The sequence below is a fragment of the Euphorbia lathyris genome, chromosome 3 (genome assembly GCF_963576675.1).
Source record: "Euphorbia lathyris chromosome 3, ddEupLath1.1, whole genome shotgun sequence".
In the NCBI taxonomy this organism is placed as follows: domain Eukaryota; kingdom Viridiplantae; phylum Streptophyta; class Magnoliopsida; order Malpighiales; family Euphorbiaceae; genus Euphorbia; species Euphorbia lathyris.
The window spans coordinates 86,842,535-86,863,035 of record NC_088912.1 but is presented as its reverse complement, the minus strand read 5'-3'; the positions used below and the strand labels follow the sequence as shown (position 1 = coordinate 86,863,035).

General features: G+C 39.5%; 1 protein-coding gene across 1 annotated transcript; it reads right to left on the bottom strand.

Annotated features, from left to right (window-relative positions):
* Positions 1 to 9,367: 9,367 nt before the first annotated feature.
* Positions 9,368 to 12,034, bottom strand: LOC136221641 (subtilisin-like protease SBT1.4). The gene has a single exon (XM_066009043.1). It carries the CDS (start codon positions 12,015 to 12,017, stop codon positions 9,711 to 9,713), a length of 2,307 nt encoding a protein of 768 aa, XP_065865115.1. The 5' UTR covers positions 12,018 to 12,034; the 3' UTR covers positions 9,368 to 9,710.
* Between the last annotated feature and the right edge of the window lie 8,467 nt (positions 12,035 to 20,501).

Here is a 20,501-nt window from a genome sequence, read left to right as displayed (position 1 = left end):
GCTCATGTTTTACAATTCAACTTAGCCTCTTTTTTTTTACATGATTAAGTTTAACTTGAATAATTTGAATGATAATTTTTTATATTTTTGGAGAGATATTCTTCTTGAGTTATCATTTTCTTGTAAATAATAATGACTCCAAAGATATACAAAATAATTAAATTCGACATGTCTACCCATATCTTGTTTTATTGCATATGATAATATAGATTGCACACATTTATGTATTAACAAGTAGAAAACTTAAAGACAATGAGTCTTAAAAGGAAGCCATGGACACTCCTTTTTTCCACACAACAACTATAGGACCAAATCGCAGGTGACCAAATCGGATGTGCTTTTCGCAGGTGACCAAATTGGATGTGCTTTTCGCAGCACAGCTGCGAGTCCACTCACATGTGGACAAGACATTGATGTACCTGAATCTGGCCAAAACTCAACTCTTCGGTTATCATTTTCCATCTTTGATGGAGAAACGACACCAGTCCAACCAGCCAAGATCATAAGCTATAACATCTGGCTTTAGGATTTCTGCCATGACATAGTTTGGACCGCGACTTGAAAAGGATGCAACTTTAGGAGATGGCGATGAATCCCCAATTACTGTTCCGCGGAAGACGATATTTAGTGAACAGGTAAAACAAACCAAGCCATAGAAACTAAAACTGTTGTTAACGTTTCTTCCCTCTCTAACTCACTAATAGAATATCTAAGAGAATATACAACTTATAACTTAATCCTTTATTAAAGGATTTAATTACAAAATAACCCCAAACTCATTATATGTTAACATCCCTTTCCAGTTGGACTATGTAAAAACCAAGCTTGTGAACTAAATCAAGAAACAAAGGTTTTGAAAGCAAATCTGCAGGTTGTTGTTGAGTAGTAACGGGTAATAAATGAATCACCCTTCCTTGATTTCCTCTCTTATAAAGTGACAATCCAATTCTATGTGTTTTGTTCTCTCATGAAAAGTTGGATTATTGGCCATGTAGATATCCGACTGATTGTCACAATATAAAGCAAATACTTACTTGACTGATTTTCATTTTGAGATTTTTAATGGTCAATTTAAGACATTAATTAAAATTTAGTTGTCAAAATGTTAGAAATTATAAAGTTGAATGACCTTTATATTAACTCCAAATTGATCACTGCTCACCCGTGATCATCAGGAGGTCAACTATTTTTGAAGAGATAAGATAAAAAATAAAACTAGCTACTAATTTTGAAAGCATGTACTTGTAGTTTAAAAATGTACGGATAGAGATATATGGTATATTTAGTATACATTATTTTAAATTGAACAATTATGTTATGATAATGCGTGGAATTGATAAATGAGGAGAATATTTCGTCTTTTAAAAAAATTACATTTACATATCTACAAAACATAGAACCCCTTTCCAAAAAAAAAAAGCATGGCTCATCCAAATCAAAATTATAAACCATATGACAGTTATTTGATATTTTTTTACTAATTTGACAGTTTATGAATTAAATTGACGTATAAATTCATTTTACACAACTGCAATTCGATTTAAGGGCTGTATTTTTGTTGATATGTAAATGTAACTTTTCTTTTAAAGAAAGATTATCTTGGTTGTCATTAAAGTCTAATGGTATAATTTAAAATACCATATTTAACAGAACATATTATTTGCAAACGTTTATGTTAGAATAACCAAATGGTTATTTTCTGGTTTAGAAAATATTGTTGTAGAGTTATTTGTAATTAGTAGGTTGTTTTGTTTCTTAGATTAGCTCCTAAAATTACTCTTGTATAATTGTATATATGTCGTTTTAGGCTTAAGAAATGATCAACAAATTATCTTCTAATATGGTATCACCCTAACCCTAGTTTTCTTCCTAGAGTCGTCGTCCTTTTCTTTTCCAGTCTCTCTATACTGGTCGACCAATCTTCACCTCTACCTTCCACTTCTCGATTAATCTGTTCATCATAACTGACTCCAAGTTTCCTCCGGCGCTTGGGGTGTCTAATATTAAAAACCATATCTCCATTATTCTTAGTTTGGAGAAGGTTCAATATTCTACCTAGGCGGAACTCTTTAAAGTTTTTGTCAAATCCCACAAAGTTATCCACCATATCATTCCGAATGGTAAAGCCGTTGCCTCTCCCTCCGATGCGGCTGCCAAAGATCAGTGGGAAACCTTAGATGCCACGGTTCTTAGGTGGATTTATGCCACCAGTACTAATGATCTATTAGAGACGATAATTGAGCCGAATGCTACCGCTATGGAGGCGTGGAATCGTTTACGTGACATCTTTCAGGATAATAAGCATTCCCATGCAGTTTCAATTGAACAAAAGTTTTCTCATACTCTTATGGAGGATTTTTCTTCCGCCACTGCTTATTGTCAACGTCTAAAGGAATTATCGGATCAACTCCGTAATGTGGATTCCCCGGTGTCGAATGACCGGCTTGTTCTTCAGATGGTTTCGGGTCTCACTGAAGCATATAATAGTATCGGCACTATTATTCGACAAAAGGATCCTCTTCCTTTATTTAATCAGGTTCGATCGATGGTTATATTGGAGGAGGCCGGTTTAGCGAAGAAGGCCGCTACTGCCTCGGCAGGGACTGTTTTGGTGGCAGCGGGATCTTCTCCCTTTTCTCCTCCGTCTGCTAATCAGTTTGGGTATATGCAGCAACAATCTCGTCCGGTTCAAGGAGGCAATCAGGGACAGAATAAGAAAAAGGGGCGCCAGAATAATAATAATAATTCTCGTGGTGGCGGCAACGGCGGTGGCTGTGGAAATAATCTGGCGAACCGGCCGAGCAGTGGTAGTTCGGCAAATCAGTGGCAGCAGCCGTCCTGGGGAGGTTCGCAATAGGGCTCTTGGTCTTGGGTTCCTTAGCAGGCCCCTCCATGTCCATATCCATCTCAGTAATGGGCTCGGCCCACTGGCAATTACATAGGCCCTCCTCGGGCCCAGAATGCAGGGCTGTTAGGCCCCCGCCCACAACATGCCTTTCATACTCTGAGCCTACGGATATTGAATCTGTTTTGTACACTCTGAGCCTCAATCCTCTAGAGAATCCATGGTACATGGACACAAGCGCTACTTCACATATGACGTCCGATAAAGGTAAACTCTCGTCTATTTTTAATATGAGCAATAATCATGGCATAATTGTAGGTAATGGACATTTAATTCCCATTCATGGACTAGGACACACAAACTTTACTCACCCACATCCACCCTTAGCCTTGAGCAATGTTTTATATGCTCCACATATTATTAAAAATTTAGTCTCTGTCCGTAAGTTTACTTCTGACAATTCAGTATCTGTCGAATTTGACCCGTTTGGATTTTCTGTGAAGGATTTTCGGACGGGCCGGCGTATAATGAGATGTGAGAGTCAAGGCGACCTTTATCCTATCACTACCAAAGCCACCTTCCCGCCAAGTCCTCCTTCTAGTTTTGCTGTTTTAGCGCCATCCTTATGGCATGACCGCTTAGGGCATCCCGACTCTTCGGTGTTAGATGCTCTTAGACAAAAGAAATTTATTGAATGTAATTCTCTTCGTAGTAGTTCAATTTGTCCGTCTTGTCCTCTTGGAAAACATATTAAGTTGCCATTTATTTCATCCAATAATAAAACTTCTTTGCCGTTTGATATTGTTCATTGCGATTTATGGACGTCTCCTATTTTAAGTTCAATGAAGCATCGGTATTACATTGTTTTTTTGGATGATTTTTCTAATTTCGTGTGGACATTTCCCTTGCATAAAAAGTCAGATGTTTTCTCTATCTTTTTACAATTTCGAGCGCTAATCCGTACTCAATTTGAAAGGGAAATTAAAAATATCCAATGTGACAATGGGAGGGAGTTTGATAATAAAGCTTTTTGGGATTTTTGTAATGCTAATGGAATTTCTTTCAGTTTCTCGTGTCCTCATACTTCTTCTCAAAATGGGAAATCCGAGAGAAAACTTCGTAGCATCAATAATATTATCCTCACACTTTTAGTTCATGCTTCTATCCCATCATATTTTTGGCATCATGCACTTCAAATGACCACTTATCTTCTCAATATTCGTCCGACTAAAAATTTAGGATTCCAATCCCCATTACGTATGCTCTATAGGACCGATCCCGTGTATTCCCATTTGAGAGTCTTTGGGTGTTTATGTTATCCTTTATTTCCATCCACCACAATTCACAAACTCCAAGCTAGGTCCACTCCTTGTGTCTTTTTAGGCTATCTGTCTCATCACCGGGGGTATAAATTGAAGGAAATTAAGGCTAAGGTATAGCAGCGGAAATATAAAAATTTTAGCCTACTTCCTTTTAACCATAGGATCCGTTAATCATTATTTCATATAAAGAGGGATAAGAAGAAATACCTTTCGATGATCAATCTACCGTTGCAAACGAAGTGCCCACAACTTCAAAGGAGAGGTAAATTGTTTACCAATCTGCCCCTATCCGAAACAGACCTTCCAGAGCTCCGAACGACAATCCCTTCGGTGAAAACGTGGAAGAATATGTCTAGAAGCTACTGTCCAAAAATCACGACGATCCGACGGTTCAATCTCCGGGAATCCTCGAAATAGTGGACTGACCTGATGTAGGCGAAGAAAAACGAATTTCTCCCTTTTGATTGTTTTTCCTTCTTTCGTGAACACGGTGAGATTAAGTTAGAATCAACCCTTATGAGATGCAACCAAAATAGATTGCCTCTAATAAACCAACACAAGATCAAAGAGAAAGAGGGATGAATAAGATTAATCAATCGATGGAATGCCGTATGAATTCTTGTTCACGAACTTGGGAATATAATTCTTTTCTCTCTCTCTTAATTAAGCAATTTCAAAAATCACTTAAGGGAAGGGATATGTGCATTAGTCGAAATTCATTAGGGCAGGGGTATATATATTAGCTTGTATCTAAACCCTAGTTAGATAGGAATAGGTTACTTAATAAGAATCCAATTCGGAAAAGGATTCGTAATTATTATCTCATTATATATCTAATATATTTAGGATAATAATAAATAACCTAATTGGATAATGATAGGAGAATATTAATCTAATTAAAACTCCTAATTAAATTATCTCTTAAGTAATTTAATTCATAATCCTAATCTAATTAGGATTAATGGAATAAAATTAATTCCTTGCTAATATATATAAATTTCGGCCCCCTCCTTGTATTTGGGCCTTACTGGGCTTAATTGGGCTTCCATCTATTAATCATATCCATCTCTCTTTTGGTTCCAAGTCTTATGTGTGATCCATTAGGTCCTTACTACTTCTGGCCGTATGCAACCTATTAAATTAATTTCTTCAAGAATTATATTTAATCCCTTGCATAACGGAATGATGTACAGAGTATGTTATTAGCAAGTCCATAATCATTCCCCCAGAGTCCGTTAAGAAGACAGGTTGATTCTGTCGTTAACCCTTCCGTATTAGTTACGGTATAATACGATCCTTTATCAACTACATCCTTGAACTGAATCTTATGACTATGGGTAATGTCAAGTCACATATAGCAAGACGTTCGTTTTACTTGTTATTGGCCGAGTCAACTCAAAAAGATAGGTTAAGTGAAATCTGAATTTCTACTCTTAAGCTATCACCTTGCAAGGGTTTAGAGTCGAGTCTTCCACAAGCGATCCTTGGATGTATCTCCCATTTATCGGGAGTGATAAATGCTCAATCCAATGTATAACTACCCTGAAATTACTTCCTATGACACCCAACCTTTGCAGTTCACACCCTAGAGTCATCTCTGTTAAGGATCGTGGGACCACAGGATCAAAGTCTCACATTCAGTAATTCAGGATGACCAATTAACATTCATTTGAGTCTGAGGATTAGTTATACCTATTAATACCAATGAGATGAACAGTTGACAAGGATGAATCTACCCATCCTGTTATCTCAAGTCGGATCCCCAATCCTAATGAACAACGTTTCACCGGATCTATGTAACTGTCCAGATATCTATATATGTGAAGCTTGTGAGATCAGCTTTCTGTCGGACATAAGACAATGTTACATACAAGTCTCAACTGTGATATATCAATCCTAAATATATCACTTGACTTGGGGTGGTTTTAAGTTTATTAGTTTATTATAAAGTTTTGTCTCACTTCATGCTTGTATGAACACTTTATAATCACTTTAAACAAACTTACGGATTTCCTTTTATTAGACTTTATTTAGTGCTTAAAAGGGATTGCCTTTATATAGTTATAAAACATATATCTCATTAAAACAAATGATATAAAGAACAATTCATTTACAATAAGTTTGTATCCTGCAACAATTGACTATAGGACACAAAACCCCAACATAAATGTTATGATATGGTGTCTAAGAAAATCATAGTGTGTCGTCATGTGATCTTTGATGAAACTCAATTTCCTTTCGCCACTATTCCTCCACCCACTGTGTCTAGTTATGATTTTTTGGATCATGGACTTGCACCCTATGTGCAATTTCATCTCACTAATGGGTCTCCTCTTGACACCCTACCGGTTTCTACCCCAATCCGAGCCCAAAACAGCCCTCCTATTAGCCGCGGGCAGCCACTATTATTCGGCCCTCTCTCACCCGACCCATCGGTCCCCCACTTGACCCATGCTGCTGGTCCATCAAAACCATCCTTGCCATGCCCAAATCTGACCCCATCCGATATCTTGGCCTCTCCTTCCCATCATACAAACAGCCCACCTCTACTTCCCTCACCGATCCCAACTCCACCACCATTACCTCCTCTTCCCAATATGTCTTCTCGTCCTGTTACTAGGAGTCAACGTGGGATTTTTAAACCCAAGAGTCAATTTAACCTAAATACCGTCGTGTCTAGGTCTCCTTTGCCTCGTAACCTTGTGTCTGCTCTTCATGATCTAAATTGGAAAACTGCTATGGATGATGAATTTAATGCTCTTATTAAAAATAAGACGTGGGTGTTGGTGCCTCGTCCACCTGATGTTAATGTTATTCGTTCTTTGTGGGTTTTTTTTTCTCATAAAGAGCATTCTGATGGTTCTTTTGAGAGGCATAAAGCCCGTATTATAGGTGATGAGAAAACTCAGCAGGTGGGCATTGATTGTGGTGAAATGTTTAGTCCGGTTGTAAAACCCACAACTATTCGTACTGTTCTCAGTTTGGCTCTCTCCAAGCATTGGGATATCCATCAATTGGATGTCAAGAATGCTTTCTGACATGGTGAATTGAAAGAAACTGTGTATATGCATCAACCGGTTGGTTATCAGGATCCTGACAAGCCGAATCATGTATGTCTGTTGAAGAAGTCCTTGTATGGCCTCAAACAAGCCCCTCGTCCTTGGTACAAGCGATTTGCAGATTTTGTGTGTACTCTTGGATTTATTCATAGTACTATGGATCACTCCCTCTTCATTTATCATCATGGGTCACATATTGCTTATATGTTGTTATATGTCGATGACATCATCCTCACAGCTTCCTCTGATGCTCTTCGTAAGCACATTATTTCTACTCTTAGCTCCGAATTTGCTATGAAGGATTTGGGTCCCTTGAGCTATTTTCTTGGTATTGCGGTTACTCGTAATTCCGGTGGTTTGTTTTTGTCTCAAAAGAAATATGCCACAGAAATCATTGAGCGTGTGGGAATTTCGTCTTGTAAACCTTCCTTCACGCCTGTGGATACCAAGTCCAAGCTTTCTGCTAGTGACAGTCCACCATATGCCGATCCTTCCCAATACTGGAGTCTTGCCGGAGCTCTTCAGTATCTGACTTTTACTCGACCCGATATCACTTATGTTGTTCAGCAGATATGTTTGTTCATGCATGATCCGAGGGAGGTCCATATGCACGCTCTCAAGCGTATTATTTGGTATGTTCAAGGTTCTATTTCTCATGGTCTTCATCTTTTTCCGAGCTCCACATCCACTCTTTTGGCCTATACCGACGCTGATTGGGGCGACTGTCCGGACACTAGACGGTCGACCTCGGGTTATTGCGTATTTCTTGGGGACAATCTTATCTCTTGGTCTGCTAAACGCCAAGCAACTCTTTCCCGGTCCAGTGCTGAGGCCGAATATAGAGGGGTTGCTAATGTTGTTTCTGAGTCATGTTGGCTACATAATCTTTTAGTTGAGCTTCATTGTCCTATCCAAAAGGCCACGTTGGTATATTGTGATAACGTCAGTGCGATTTACCTGTCGGGCAATCCTGTTCAACATCAGCGAACTAAGCACATTGAGATGGATATACATTTTGTTCGTGAAAAGGTTGCTAAGGGCGAGGTACGTGTTTTGCATGTTCCTTCACGTTATCAAATAGCTGACATCTTTACCAAAGGCCTTCCCCAAGTTCTTTTTGAGGAATTTCGAAACAGTCTATGCATTCGTCCTTCTCTTGCTTCGACTGAGGAGGAGTGTTAGAATAACCGAATGGTTATTATTCTGTTTTAGAAAATATTGTTGTAGAGTTATTTGTAATTAGTAGGTTGTTTTGTTTCCTAGATTAGCTCCTAAAATTACTCTTGTATAATTGTATATATGTCGTGTTAGGCTTAAGAAATGATCAACAGATTATCTTCTAATAGTTTAAACTATATTTTTTTTTTACTTTTCTCTATTATTATTATTATTATTATCTAATAAAACTTTTAAGGGGAAAGTACAAAAATAAACCATGTGATTTGGACCATTTACAAATATAAACTATGTGGTTTAAAAGTTGGCAAATAGGTACATTGAGCTTGATTCTATTAGCAGACACAGTTAAAATTGACTAACGATGTTTAAAAAAAAGTCAAAAGTGAAAGAGAAAAGAGTTAATTTTTTCTTTGTATTTATTTATTTTATAAATTAACCCTCTTATTATCTAATTATTACAAACAAACCCTTTTATTTATTTTCTTCTTCTTTGATAATTTTTCTCTATGAGAAATTACAAAAATAACTCAACACCTGTTATTTACAGTGACCAATCAAATTGCACAACTCATTCAACTCTGGTCTTCACTAACACTAATCTAACCGGCCACAACTCATTCAACTAATTGAAGCTAAGCTATCAACACAAAATCAAATCCCAACTCTTCTCATCATACGAAATACAGCCTTATGTTTCAACATGTAGGTATACAACAAGTAAGATTTTGCACCACTGCTATTTTGTTCAAAAAGAATAACAACACTTTCACCATATGCTCATCAGTTGATGCTTTTAGAAACTCTAGGAATGAGAAATCAGAAATAACAATATTTACTCGTCTGATTCCTTCATGTATTTTCGACATTTATATTGTTAGCATGAGATTCTCAATTCTAATGAAACAATTCCCGTCCCCGATTTTGTTTGTTGGATCAAATAAATAAATTTTCACAGGTACAGGGAAGAAAATTCTCTTGCCTTACTATTTCTATTCATATGTATTTATACATTATAGACATGACTATTGGCCTTATTTTTATTGATGCACCAATGTGTCAAAAATCATGCCAAATTGAACAATTTTGCAACACTATTGACTTAGAGCATCTTCATCCTCTTACATATTTGTTAGACTTACTCGGTTCAGACCGAATAAAAGGCCAGCCCGTAGATGCAATTGGTCAAATCCAATATAGACAAAAGTAGGCTACGGTTGCCACCTCCTGCATCGCGACATGTAGAAACTTTGATAATATAGATTATTAACAGTAGTAAATTAAACAGAGATTTAAAGACAATGAGTTTTAAATGGAAGCCATGGACACTCCTTTTTTCCACGCAACAGCTATGGGACTCGTAACCGTGTGAACTCCATCACTCCAGGCAATTGATCCAAAACTCTGTGAGCTGTTGCTAGAACTGCTGCTGCTGCTGGAGAATGTAATTTCATAGGATAAGCTCTGATTCTCTTCATTAAACTCTAGACAGTTCGGCGAGACATCGACATCGACATTTGCAGGAGCATTCACCTTAACATCATAAACTGCATTAGCAGCACTTCCCACATTCTTCACTGTCCTCTTATATGTAACCACAGAAGAGGTATCCTCAAAAACAACAGAAAATGATGGGTAGTTTAGATTTCCTGGATTCCCCATATTATTATCACATATACCTTTAGGTGGAATCTTTTGAGTTAATCTGTAAATTTGGGCCCAAGTGTAACCAATTGCACAGAAAAATGAGATATACTCATCTTCGTCAATGTCATAGATTAGTCCAGGATCAAGAGCAGAATTAGGATCAACATGTCCAGCTCCACGATCAAAGAGTGTTGAAGTTTTGCCAGTAGCAATATCACCAATGGTTGCTCCGGAATTATCCAAATTATAAGCAGTGGTCATTAGAGCGGATTTTATAGCTGCAGGTGACCAATTTGGATGTGCCTTTCGCAGCACAGCTGCGAGTCCACTCACATGAGGACAAGACATTGATGTACCTGATTCTAGCCAAAACTCAACTCTTCGGTCATCGTTTTCCATCTTTGAGGGAGAAACATCACCAGTCCAACCAGCCAAGATCATAACACCAGGGGCTATAACATCTGGCTTTAGGATTTCTGCTGTGATATAGTTTGGACCCCGACTTGAAAAGGATGCAACTTTAGGAGATGGCGGTGAATCCCCAATTGCTGTTCCGCGGAAGATGATTTTTGCTGTTGGGGAATTGCTTAATTTGATGTAGTATCCAATCGAAGTTCCATCTGATAAACTAACCGTGGTAGCTGGTGTAAGAAAATAAGCATCAGCAGCCAAAGTTTGATCATCTTCAGCGTTACGAACTATCATTCCAACCCCACCTGCGCGCTTCACTTCAATACCTTTCTCCGGTCTATGAATCACCCCATTGTCACAAAGCGCAATTTTACCTTGAACTTTTGATGAATCCAAACTCCCCGCAGTACAAACGCTACTTCCAACATCACCAGCATACACTAATGGGATGAATTTATCCGGTAAAGGCTCACCCGTGTAGAGCGATGCCCCGTGAAAAGTTCTCCCATCGCCAAGCACTACATCAGCTCGAAACTGCCTGTCAATGGTAGAAGCACCAACCGTGAGAATCCAAGGGGCAACATTAACAGCAGTATATGCATCTGGACCTGAATTCCCAGCAGAACAAGACACAATGATACCATACTGAACTGATGCAATATATGCCCCAATCGCTGTGATATCCCAATAATATTCAGAAGCTTTACTAGTAGAACCAGCAGATAAAGAGATCACATGGACACCATCTTCAATAGCTTGTCCAAAGGCTGCTATAATATCAGAGCTTGAGCAACCACCACTCCAACAAATCTTATAAACAGCAATTCGTGCCTCTGAGGCCATACCACGAGCATCACCCTTTGCATATTGGTAAAAGCTCGCATTTTTAACCAATGATCCACCAGCAGTAGATGCTGTATGGGTTCCATGACCTTGTGTATCTTTAGGAGAATGTGAATCTTTTGATGCTTTATAGCCATGATAGAACGCTCTCGCCCCTATGAGTTTCTTGTTGCAAACAGAAGAAGGAAAATCATCTAATGTTTCGCAACTACCTTTCCAACTCGCCGGAACATCAGACATACCATCGTCTGAAAAACTCGGATGTCCTGGCCATACTCCAGTGTCAAGAACACCAATGATAATGTCTTCCCCAAAATCACCATCAAGCCAAAAGTCAGACTCAGAAGAAAGCCCTAAAAACTGAGGGGTTCGAGTGGTATGGAGCTGATTAATCTCGTCTGGGATAACCGAGATTACGCCAGAAACCCGACTTAATGCTTCAGCTTGATCGGGTGTAATGTGGGCGGAGAAACCACTGATGGCTTGGGGGTAAGTATAAAGGATCTTGGGAGAGTGAGTAGAGGGAGGAAGGGAATTGATGATGGAGGAGTACCAGTGGTGGTGGGAGGAGAAGAGGGCAGGCTTATCTGATTTGGACATGAAGACAATAAAAGTTTGAGGATTGTTAGATAATGGTGAAGGCAAGGAACAAGAGGCTAGAGAAAGGAAGAAGAGAAGGAGAGAAACAACAGTAGAGACGCATGAAATAGCCATGTTTGAACTTCTTGTTGTTCTTGGAGATTCACAATGGTTAGCATTGTTTATTTATAAGCTATTTAGAATCATGGAGGTAAATTATTGGCTTAGTTATAATGTATAATAATTTTTCCTATGGGTTAAATAATGGCAAATTATTGTCTTGATAAAAGATTTATATATTGGATCATCTGGTCAACTTGAGTTTCCATTTCAATTGCTTTCATTACATAGTATTAGAATTATTGTAGGTTTAACTATCTGTTTATATTTTCAATTTAACTGATTCCATTATATGATATTAGAGTCTTTTAGATCAAATGATAGAAGGTTCAAGACAGGACAATCTTATTAATTAGTAGAATTAAAACACGATGTGAATGAACTCCTAATAAAATAACATTGGTAAGGATATTTGTGGCTGAGGCAAAAAAAAATTTTGACAAATAAATTTTACTGTACACCTAATACACAATGTGGTCATTTATAATGGGTGTTGTTATTCCCATCCCCAATTTTCCACCCGTAGCCCCGTAAAAGGACCAAAATGCCTTTTCAAATGTTGGGGTGGAAAATGAGCTATTTTTTTTTGCTCTCCTCACACTCGGACGTGAGGCGTGATAGCCTCACGCCTCACCACAAGGTCGGGCGTGAGGCAATCACGCCCCGACTTTACGGTGAGGCGTGAGGCTATCACGCCCCACCCTCCTGGTATTTTTTTTTTACATAAAATACAATTTAAATTAAAACATGTAACAATAATATAAGTTGATAAATAAATATTGTCAATTACAACACATAAATTCATATAGGAGACATTATAATTTGGATTATAATTATTAACATTATAATTTGAAATATAATAATTAACATTATAATTAAATAATATACTTGCAATATTAAATATGTATTAAAATATTTTAAAATGTGTTAAAAATAATAAGTTCTATTAAATTACAACAAGTCTAATTCGCCTGGTTCCATTCCTCCATAAACTGCTCCAGATCAGTCCTAACTGGTGGAGCCTCCTCATCGGGCAGGAGTAAGATCGCCCGCTAAGTGATACCTGCCAAATGGCTAACCCACTGCAGAAAATTAAATATTAGAAAATAAATATAGGTAAAAAAATAATAAAAAACCTACATATTCGCTGCTGGAGCGAGAATGGTGGACCAGCGCATCCCGAGTGGCACGAAGCAGACGAGGATGTGAATATCGTCTGTACCACTCCATGTACCCGACAACACAAGCACCGAAATCGGCTCCAACTGGCTGACATCTCCTTCGATCAACGCCACGAGTAGATGGAACTCCCCGCCAAGTATCATCAACTGTAACAGATGAATGTGCGAGTCTATATGATAGAGACTTTCATGGCCTGAATGCAGTATCAGGTCTAATATATGGCTGAACATAACCGACCTGGCGCATGACTCGATCGGGCATATATGCCTCGACAATGTCTCTACACCGTATCCAACACTACAAGAAATTCATTCTATAACGACCAAATTTAACGAAGGTACTTCTGATACTCTCGTTAAAAATGTTTTTCTACATGAGTAAAAAATTACTCTTATAAAAAAATTATAATATTAACGACCGAAAATAAATTGGTTGTTATTAACATATATTACTCTTGTTATTGATAATACCATTTATTTACCCACACGAAAAAACAGGCATTGTTTATTCAACTATCCTCCCACTAAGTCTTCAGAGTTTTGGCGCTAAACATTAAAAAAAATTAGAACTTTTTTTCAATTTTTTTATTTAGCTCTAATGATATTTCCTTTTGCTAAAATTACTCCCTGATAATTAGAGTCACTTAAACCCCAAACACTTTCAAACCCTAAATTCATTAACACTAATGAAATTTGGAATCGTAAAACCGTTTGGTTTCTTAACAATTTTTCAATTCCCTTAGCCCAATACCTTAGCCCTTTACTCAATCCTTTAGCCCTTTCCTCCTAGATGAAGGATTCTATCGGCACACGCAGCCAAGCTATTCCCATCTCCACCGCCTCCCACACTAATAGCGCCAGAGGTAGAGAGTAGAGGAGGTGAGCAAAACCAATCCCAACCACGTCGACCGTGAAGAGGCATCATATGCGCAAAACCATCAATCAGAGATGAGGAGCAGACGACCGGCAACTGAATATCGATCGAGGAGCAGACGATCGGCGACTGGAGTGAGGTAGGTTAGTTGTTTTTTTATTTAGGGGTTTTCTTCTGTAGTTTTGTTTTAGTTTTTTTTTTTGAATGAAGGTTGGGACGCGAAGGATTGCCAGAAATCCCAACTAGGTTGGCAACTTGAGCACATCCAACAACCCGGATATTATTAATAAAAAAGGAAAATAGTACAAGAGAAGGAGAGGGGAGAAGAAAGATTAAAGAAATCTAACATGCGCTATGTTACACAAATCATTAAAAACGAAAGCTTGGCAGAAATGGGGTACAGAGTGCCACCACACAGCAGAATCCGCCGATTGCCCGAAGCTAGCAAGACTATCACCAGCCTGGTTACCTTCCCTGAAGATGTGCATGGCTTTCCAGTTCATGCTCGAGAGTTTGCCAAGGCAATTAATCCAGTCCTTCCTAATTATCCAAGGTACGTTACTGGAGTTCTTATTTAGAAGTTGAACAGCATATGAGGAATCTGATTCAATCCACAATTTTCTCCAATTTCTTTCCCAGGCTGACTCAACCGCATATATAATTGCCTTTAGCTCAGCAATATGAGCAGGCGGATTTTGGATGGGAATTGCAAAACAACCTACCACAAATCCTCTATGATTCCTGAATATCCCACCCGCTCCTGCACATCCGGTAACACTCGAGGACCCGTCTGTGTTGACCTTAAACCATTATGTGGGCGGAGGGATCCATCGGACAATAGCAAAGTCCGGCTTAGGCGGCGGTCGATCTCGGACAGCAGCAGCTTCAGCGCCTTCACTGATAAAGTGCAACAGGCTACGACGCAAATTTTGGATTGAAGGGATTTCATTATCAAAGATTGCCTTATTACGGATGTGCCAAATGAACCAAATGCATGTAACAATTGAGAAGTTCCATCCTTTTCTTAGACATTTCCTCACTCGGACAGCACGCAGCTCTGTAAAAAAGCTTGCAGAACCAGTACCAGTACATCAAGTCACGCTGTTCAAATTGCAGACCAAACCCCACAGGTTCGTAGCCACTCGACAGTTTACGAAGAGGTGCTCAATCGACTCCTCGGCGCTCTTGCAAAGCTCACATCTTTGGGCAATAGAAATCCCTCGATTCTGCATCAGAGCTTGCACCGCCAGCTTCCCGTGAAGTAACATCCAACATGTCGCTGCTCGTCTCGGAGGCACAAACGAGTTCCACAAGAACTTATTCCACGTTACCGGTGTCCCTAGCTGGAGCTCGAGATAGAATTCTTTAGCGGTCAGCCTTCCCGAGTTAGACGGCTTCCATATGCAGCTGTCCGATTCGCCAAAAGCTTTAATTTGCTTAATGTTTTCCTGAATCTGTTCAGGAAGATTTTGCAGATTAGCCCAATCCCCATCTGATCAGAACTCATATATAGGTCTGAAAAGATTTCCCTGTTGCTTTTTAGGAATACTTAGCTGATCCGCTACCGGTGGCTCTAGCCATCTATCCGTCCAGAAATTAAGCCCCGAGCCTTCCCCAAACCACCAACCAGCTTCATTTCTTACCTTTTCAAAAACCAATTTCAAGGAGGACCAAATTGATGAGTTTGAAATGCATCTCTTAGCTAATCCAGACACCTCAAGAAAGCGACGGCGAAGTAAAGAAATAATGAAGCTCTGACCCTGCAGTAAATCCCAACTTAATTTTGCAAGCAATGAAAGATTGAACAGCTTAAAGTCTTTGATTCCCAAACCACCAAAATCAGTATGCTGAACGCAAATACTCCATGGAACTGTAATAAGTTTTCTTTTATCCCTGTCCCCAGTCCAGAGAAAATTACGGACAACCTTATTGACTCTAGATATAAGAGCACATGGCCATTTGTAAATTAGGAAAGAATGAACCAGAGCTCCAGTCAAGGAGGATTTAATTAGAGTAAGATGGCCAGCAAAGGAAAGAGAGCGACCCCTCCATAGACTGAATTTGCTGAGAAATCGGTCGATGAGAGGCTGCAGATACCTCGCTTTGGGGGACCCATGAAACAACGGTACTCCGAGATAATTAAATGGGAGAGAAGCAGTCTTGATACCCAAAATACCCATGCAAAGGATATATAATTGCCAAAGATAGCCTGAGATTTATCCTAATTGACCGCCTGTCCGGAGTATGATTCATACATGTTGAAGATATCTTTAATGCACTTCATATTCTTCAAAGTAGCTTTACAGAAAAGCATCATGTCATCTGCATAAAGAAGATGAGAGGGAAAACCAACATCCTTAGTATATATCATAGGATCAAATTTACCTTCAGCCACAAGCTTGCTGATCCATCTGCCAAGGAAATCCTCAGCAAGCCCAAAAAGAATGGAAGATAGAGGATCCCCCTGTCTGACACCACAAGAGTAGCTGAAAAAGCCTTTAATACCTCCTCCTAATGCAATAGAGATTCTAGCAGATCTGAGAATTTCTAAGATCCAATTTCTAAATTTCAGGGAGAAACCAAAAGAGTCAAGAACAGCTAGTAGAAAGTTCCAATCTAAAGTGTCAAAAGCTTTCCTGATGTCAATTTTCAAGGCCATGTTGCCTCCAAAGCATTTCTTCTTAAGCATATTTACCCCCTCCAAAGCCGCAACTATACAATGATGAATACTTCTGCCTGAAATGAAGCCAAACTGATTGTCCGAGATGATTTTGGAAGCAATCGGCGCCAGTCTGTCAGCAAGAATCCTTGAAATGATTTTGTAGCTGAAGTTTCCCATAGCTACAGGTCTGAATTGCTGAATTTCATTAGCTCCTTCAATTTTAGGGATGAGCGCGATGATGCTAGAGTTCAGACCAGGAAGCATATAACCAGAATCAAAAAAACTAGCTACCATTCTGCACACATCAGGCCCCACAATATCCCAACAATGCTGATAAAACACTCCTCCGAAACCATCGGGCTTAGGCGAGCTGTCCCTATTCATGTTGAAAACGGCATCACGGATCTCAGTATTAGAGGGTCTCCCAAGAAGAAGCTCATTGTCTGAATCTGTCACACTATGGGGAATCACTGATTTAACAGCATCATAGTCAACATATCTTAGGTCACCAGTGAAAAGCGCCTCATAGTAGTTAACCACATGTTGAGATATCGTGCTTTCATCACTGACCAAAGAATTGTTAATTAAGAAAGAGTGAAGAGAGGATTGCACCTTCCTGGTTATGGCTGACCTGTGAAAGAAGGTTGAATTTCTATCCCCTGCCTGAAGCCATTTTTCCCTGCTTTTGTCCCTGAGAAGCATCTCTTTCCTGTATAACTGAAGATCAAGATCCCACTGAGATTCCACTTCTTGGGCAAACCGGGCTTCATTTAATCCATCCCTCGATATATTGGATTGAACCTCTTCCAGTCTAGCAAGGGCAGAAGCAATATTGCTGTCCACGCATCCAAAAACCTCAAAATTCCAAGCTTTAAGTTTAGGTCGGAGAGTTTTTAATTTGTGACAAAGCAGCTGGGCCGGGGGGAGAGAAACTCCACAGGAGTGCTAGTGATCATAGACAAGTTTGTGCAAGGTCCTGTGAGTGGTCCACATAGAAAGAAATCTGAATCTTGCTTTTCTAGCAATTCCAGTTGTACAAGAAAGCAGAATCGGACAGTGATCAGATTTGCTGCGGGGGAGGGTTGAGCATCGAATTCTATCCCAGTTGTCAATAAAGTTTCCATTGACCAAGGCCCTGTCCAATTTGCATTCCACATGGGCATCTCCCATTCTTCCATTGGACCACGTAAACTGCATACCCGTGCTTTCCACCTCATTCAGATCTCCATTCCGGATGAAATCCCTAAACTCCCGACAACTGCTTTCAGAAGGACACCTGCCAGTTTTCTCATGTGCACCCTTGACGGCATTAAAATCCCCCAGAACAACCCGTTTGTTATTGTCCTCAATTTCAAGAATCGACTCCCAAAGCAATCGACGCCTTCCACTATTATTACTTCCATAAACAAAGGAAATCTGAAAAACATTAGGATGCAAGCTGTACCTAATGGAAATGTGATGTTCATGCTCTAGAAGAGTGAAGCATCTACCACTTATGCCAATTTGACAAAATAGCCAAATAGAGTTGTTGCTATTTTGCGAGATAAGCTGCATATCAAGAGACGTCCAGAAAAGAGATGAAATATTATCAAAATCAGTCATAGGCTCAGACAAACACACCAAATCAGGATGATTAGTATTGCACATCAATTTTAAAGCTCGTTGGGTACCCTGATTCTGGATACCCCTATAGTTCCAGTACAGTATGATCATGTATATTTGGCGGGAGGATTTGCACGCCCCTTCAACTTAGAATTGGCCTTAGCCTTCCTTCTTTTAGTAATCCAATCACTGCTCTCAGCAGCATAATCATTCATGATACAAATGTCTCTATTCTTTGATCTAATGAGATGCTGTGTCCATTCAAGGGATTCAGAGAGAAAATTTACCTCCTTAGGCATAACCAACGGGAGTTTCAGCCTAAGACCCTCCGAGTCCGACGCCGAGTGGCTGATATCCTCATTGCCGCCATCCCAGTTCCTCGAGACATCCCTAGCATCAGCCTCTCCAATTGTCTGAAAGTCATTGTGAATCACCATTTGCATAGAATTTTATGGCAGAATACTATCCCCTGTTTCATCCACCTGTTTCAATATATCAGAATCATTTCGGTTCTCCTCAAGATTCGAAGCTTTCTTCTTAACCTTGACTCGTGATTTCCCATGCTTGTGCCCGTTGTCCTGCGGGGCCTGAAGCTTAGCATTCCGACGACAGAGAGATGAGGAGTGCCCAGTAGAGGAGCAAGTGCCACATAGCTCCGAAAAGTTCTCATACTCCACATGAACCCACTGCTTCTGATTATCTGTGTCAATTCTGAGTTTGGACTGAATCTCACAAGAAGCTCAACATCAATAAGCACCCTAGCATAGTGCCCGAATTGACCACTAACCGTATTCTGATCAAATCTGATAGGCACCCCAACCGCTTTAGCTATACTGGCAATGATTCTGGTATCCCAAAATTCCCACGGTAAATTATAAAATCGAACCCATACCTGCGCGGAAGTGGACTTGTGTAACTCTGGATTGAAACTCGGGGTCCAAGGCGAGAACCTGATAATACCAGGCTTAAGAGAGATAGCTCCAAGCCCCCAGATAGCCTGAAGGGCATTTTCATTAGGCATGATTATCTGATAGAAACCTTTCCCGAGAGAAATCATCTTCCAGTCTGAACCTCTCTTCCAAACCTGGTTCAATTTTTCCTTCAGCTCGGCGTGTCTCCAGGGACGATCTCCCTTGTTCATCGTAACCCGACCATTGACCGAGTGCTGAACCGATTTGATTCTTTCCTCATATAGATCCTGAGGAATTCGGACCGCCTTGAATCCCCCCTCCTCAGAGACAATCGGAGCGGTCGGAGCGGGTATTGAGGTTTTAGCGTTTCCCTTCACTACTTCCGCAAAGGTAGGCGGCAGAGAAGTTAGCTTGGGCATCGAGGCAATTGAAGATAGTCGGGTGAAGGCCTTCCGATCAAATAGATGGGCGATCGTAAACGGCGCCTCTCCGGCCATTGAAGTCGAGGTCGAGATCATGGCGCTGGTTAAATCGCCATCGCCGCCACCGCTGGTTCAATCAAGTTATCAACTCCGGATTGGTTAATGAGTTATCAAACAAGCGCTGTGTATTTTTTTTATTAGAACAGCATTTTCATTTTTTTCAATGTATTTTTGTTTTAGTTAAATTAGGGATTGTTGTTAGTTAGTTAATTAATTTAATTTTGTTTTGTTAATTATTAGAGATAAATTAATTATTGAATTGATGTTTCTCTAACTCAAATAGTATGGATCCTTCATCCTTGATATTAAATTGCTCAATTTCAAGAGCTCGCTCTAGACTAAATTTTGTTGATTTTCATTTTCTTCTTATTTTTGTATTGGCGTTTAAAGTTTTTTGGCCTAATGCTTTTCCAACCCCTTTAACTTGTCCAAATTTATCATTTTACCTCCTCAACTTATTGAATGTTCTATTTATCTTCTTAACTCCATAAAAGTGGTATTTCTCACCCCCTCAACTTGCCCATTTATCCCCCAACTCATAGAATATCCTATTTACCCCATTAACTCCATAAAAGTGGTATTTCTCACCCCCTCCTCAACTCATAGAATGTCCTATTTACCCCCTTAACTCCATAGAAGTTGTATTTCTCACCCCTTACAATATGTCATCGAGGCCTAAATTGATACATTTTTTAAACATTAAACCTATATTGATGCTATTTTGTATGTGGAACCTAAATTTACACTTCCCCAAAATCATAGGCCTGTTTTGATACCTTATCCCTAC

Bases quoted from the DNA above. Each gene is read 5' to 3' on its own strand.
- LOC136221641 (XM_066009043.1), bottom strand. From the start codon at position 12,017: ATGGCTATTTCATGCGTCTCTACTGTTGTTTCTCTCCTTCTCTTCTTC.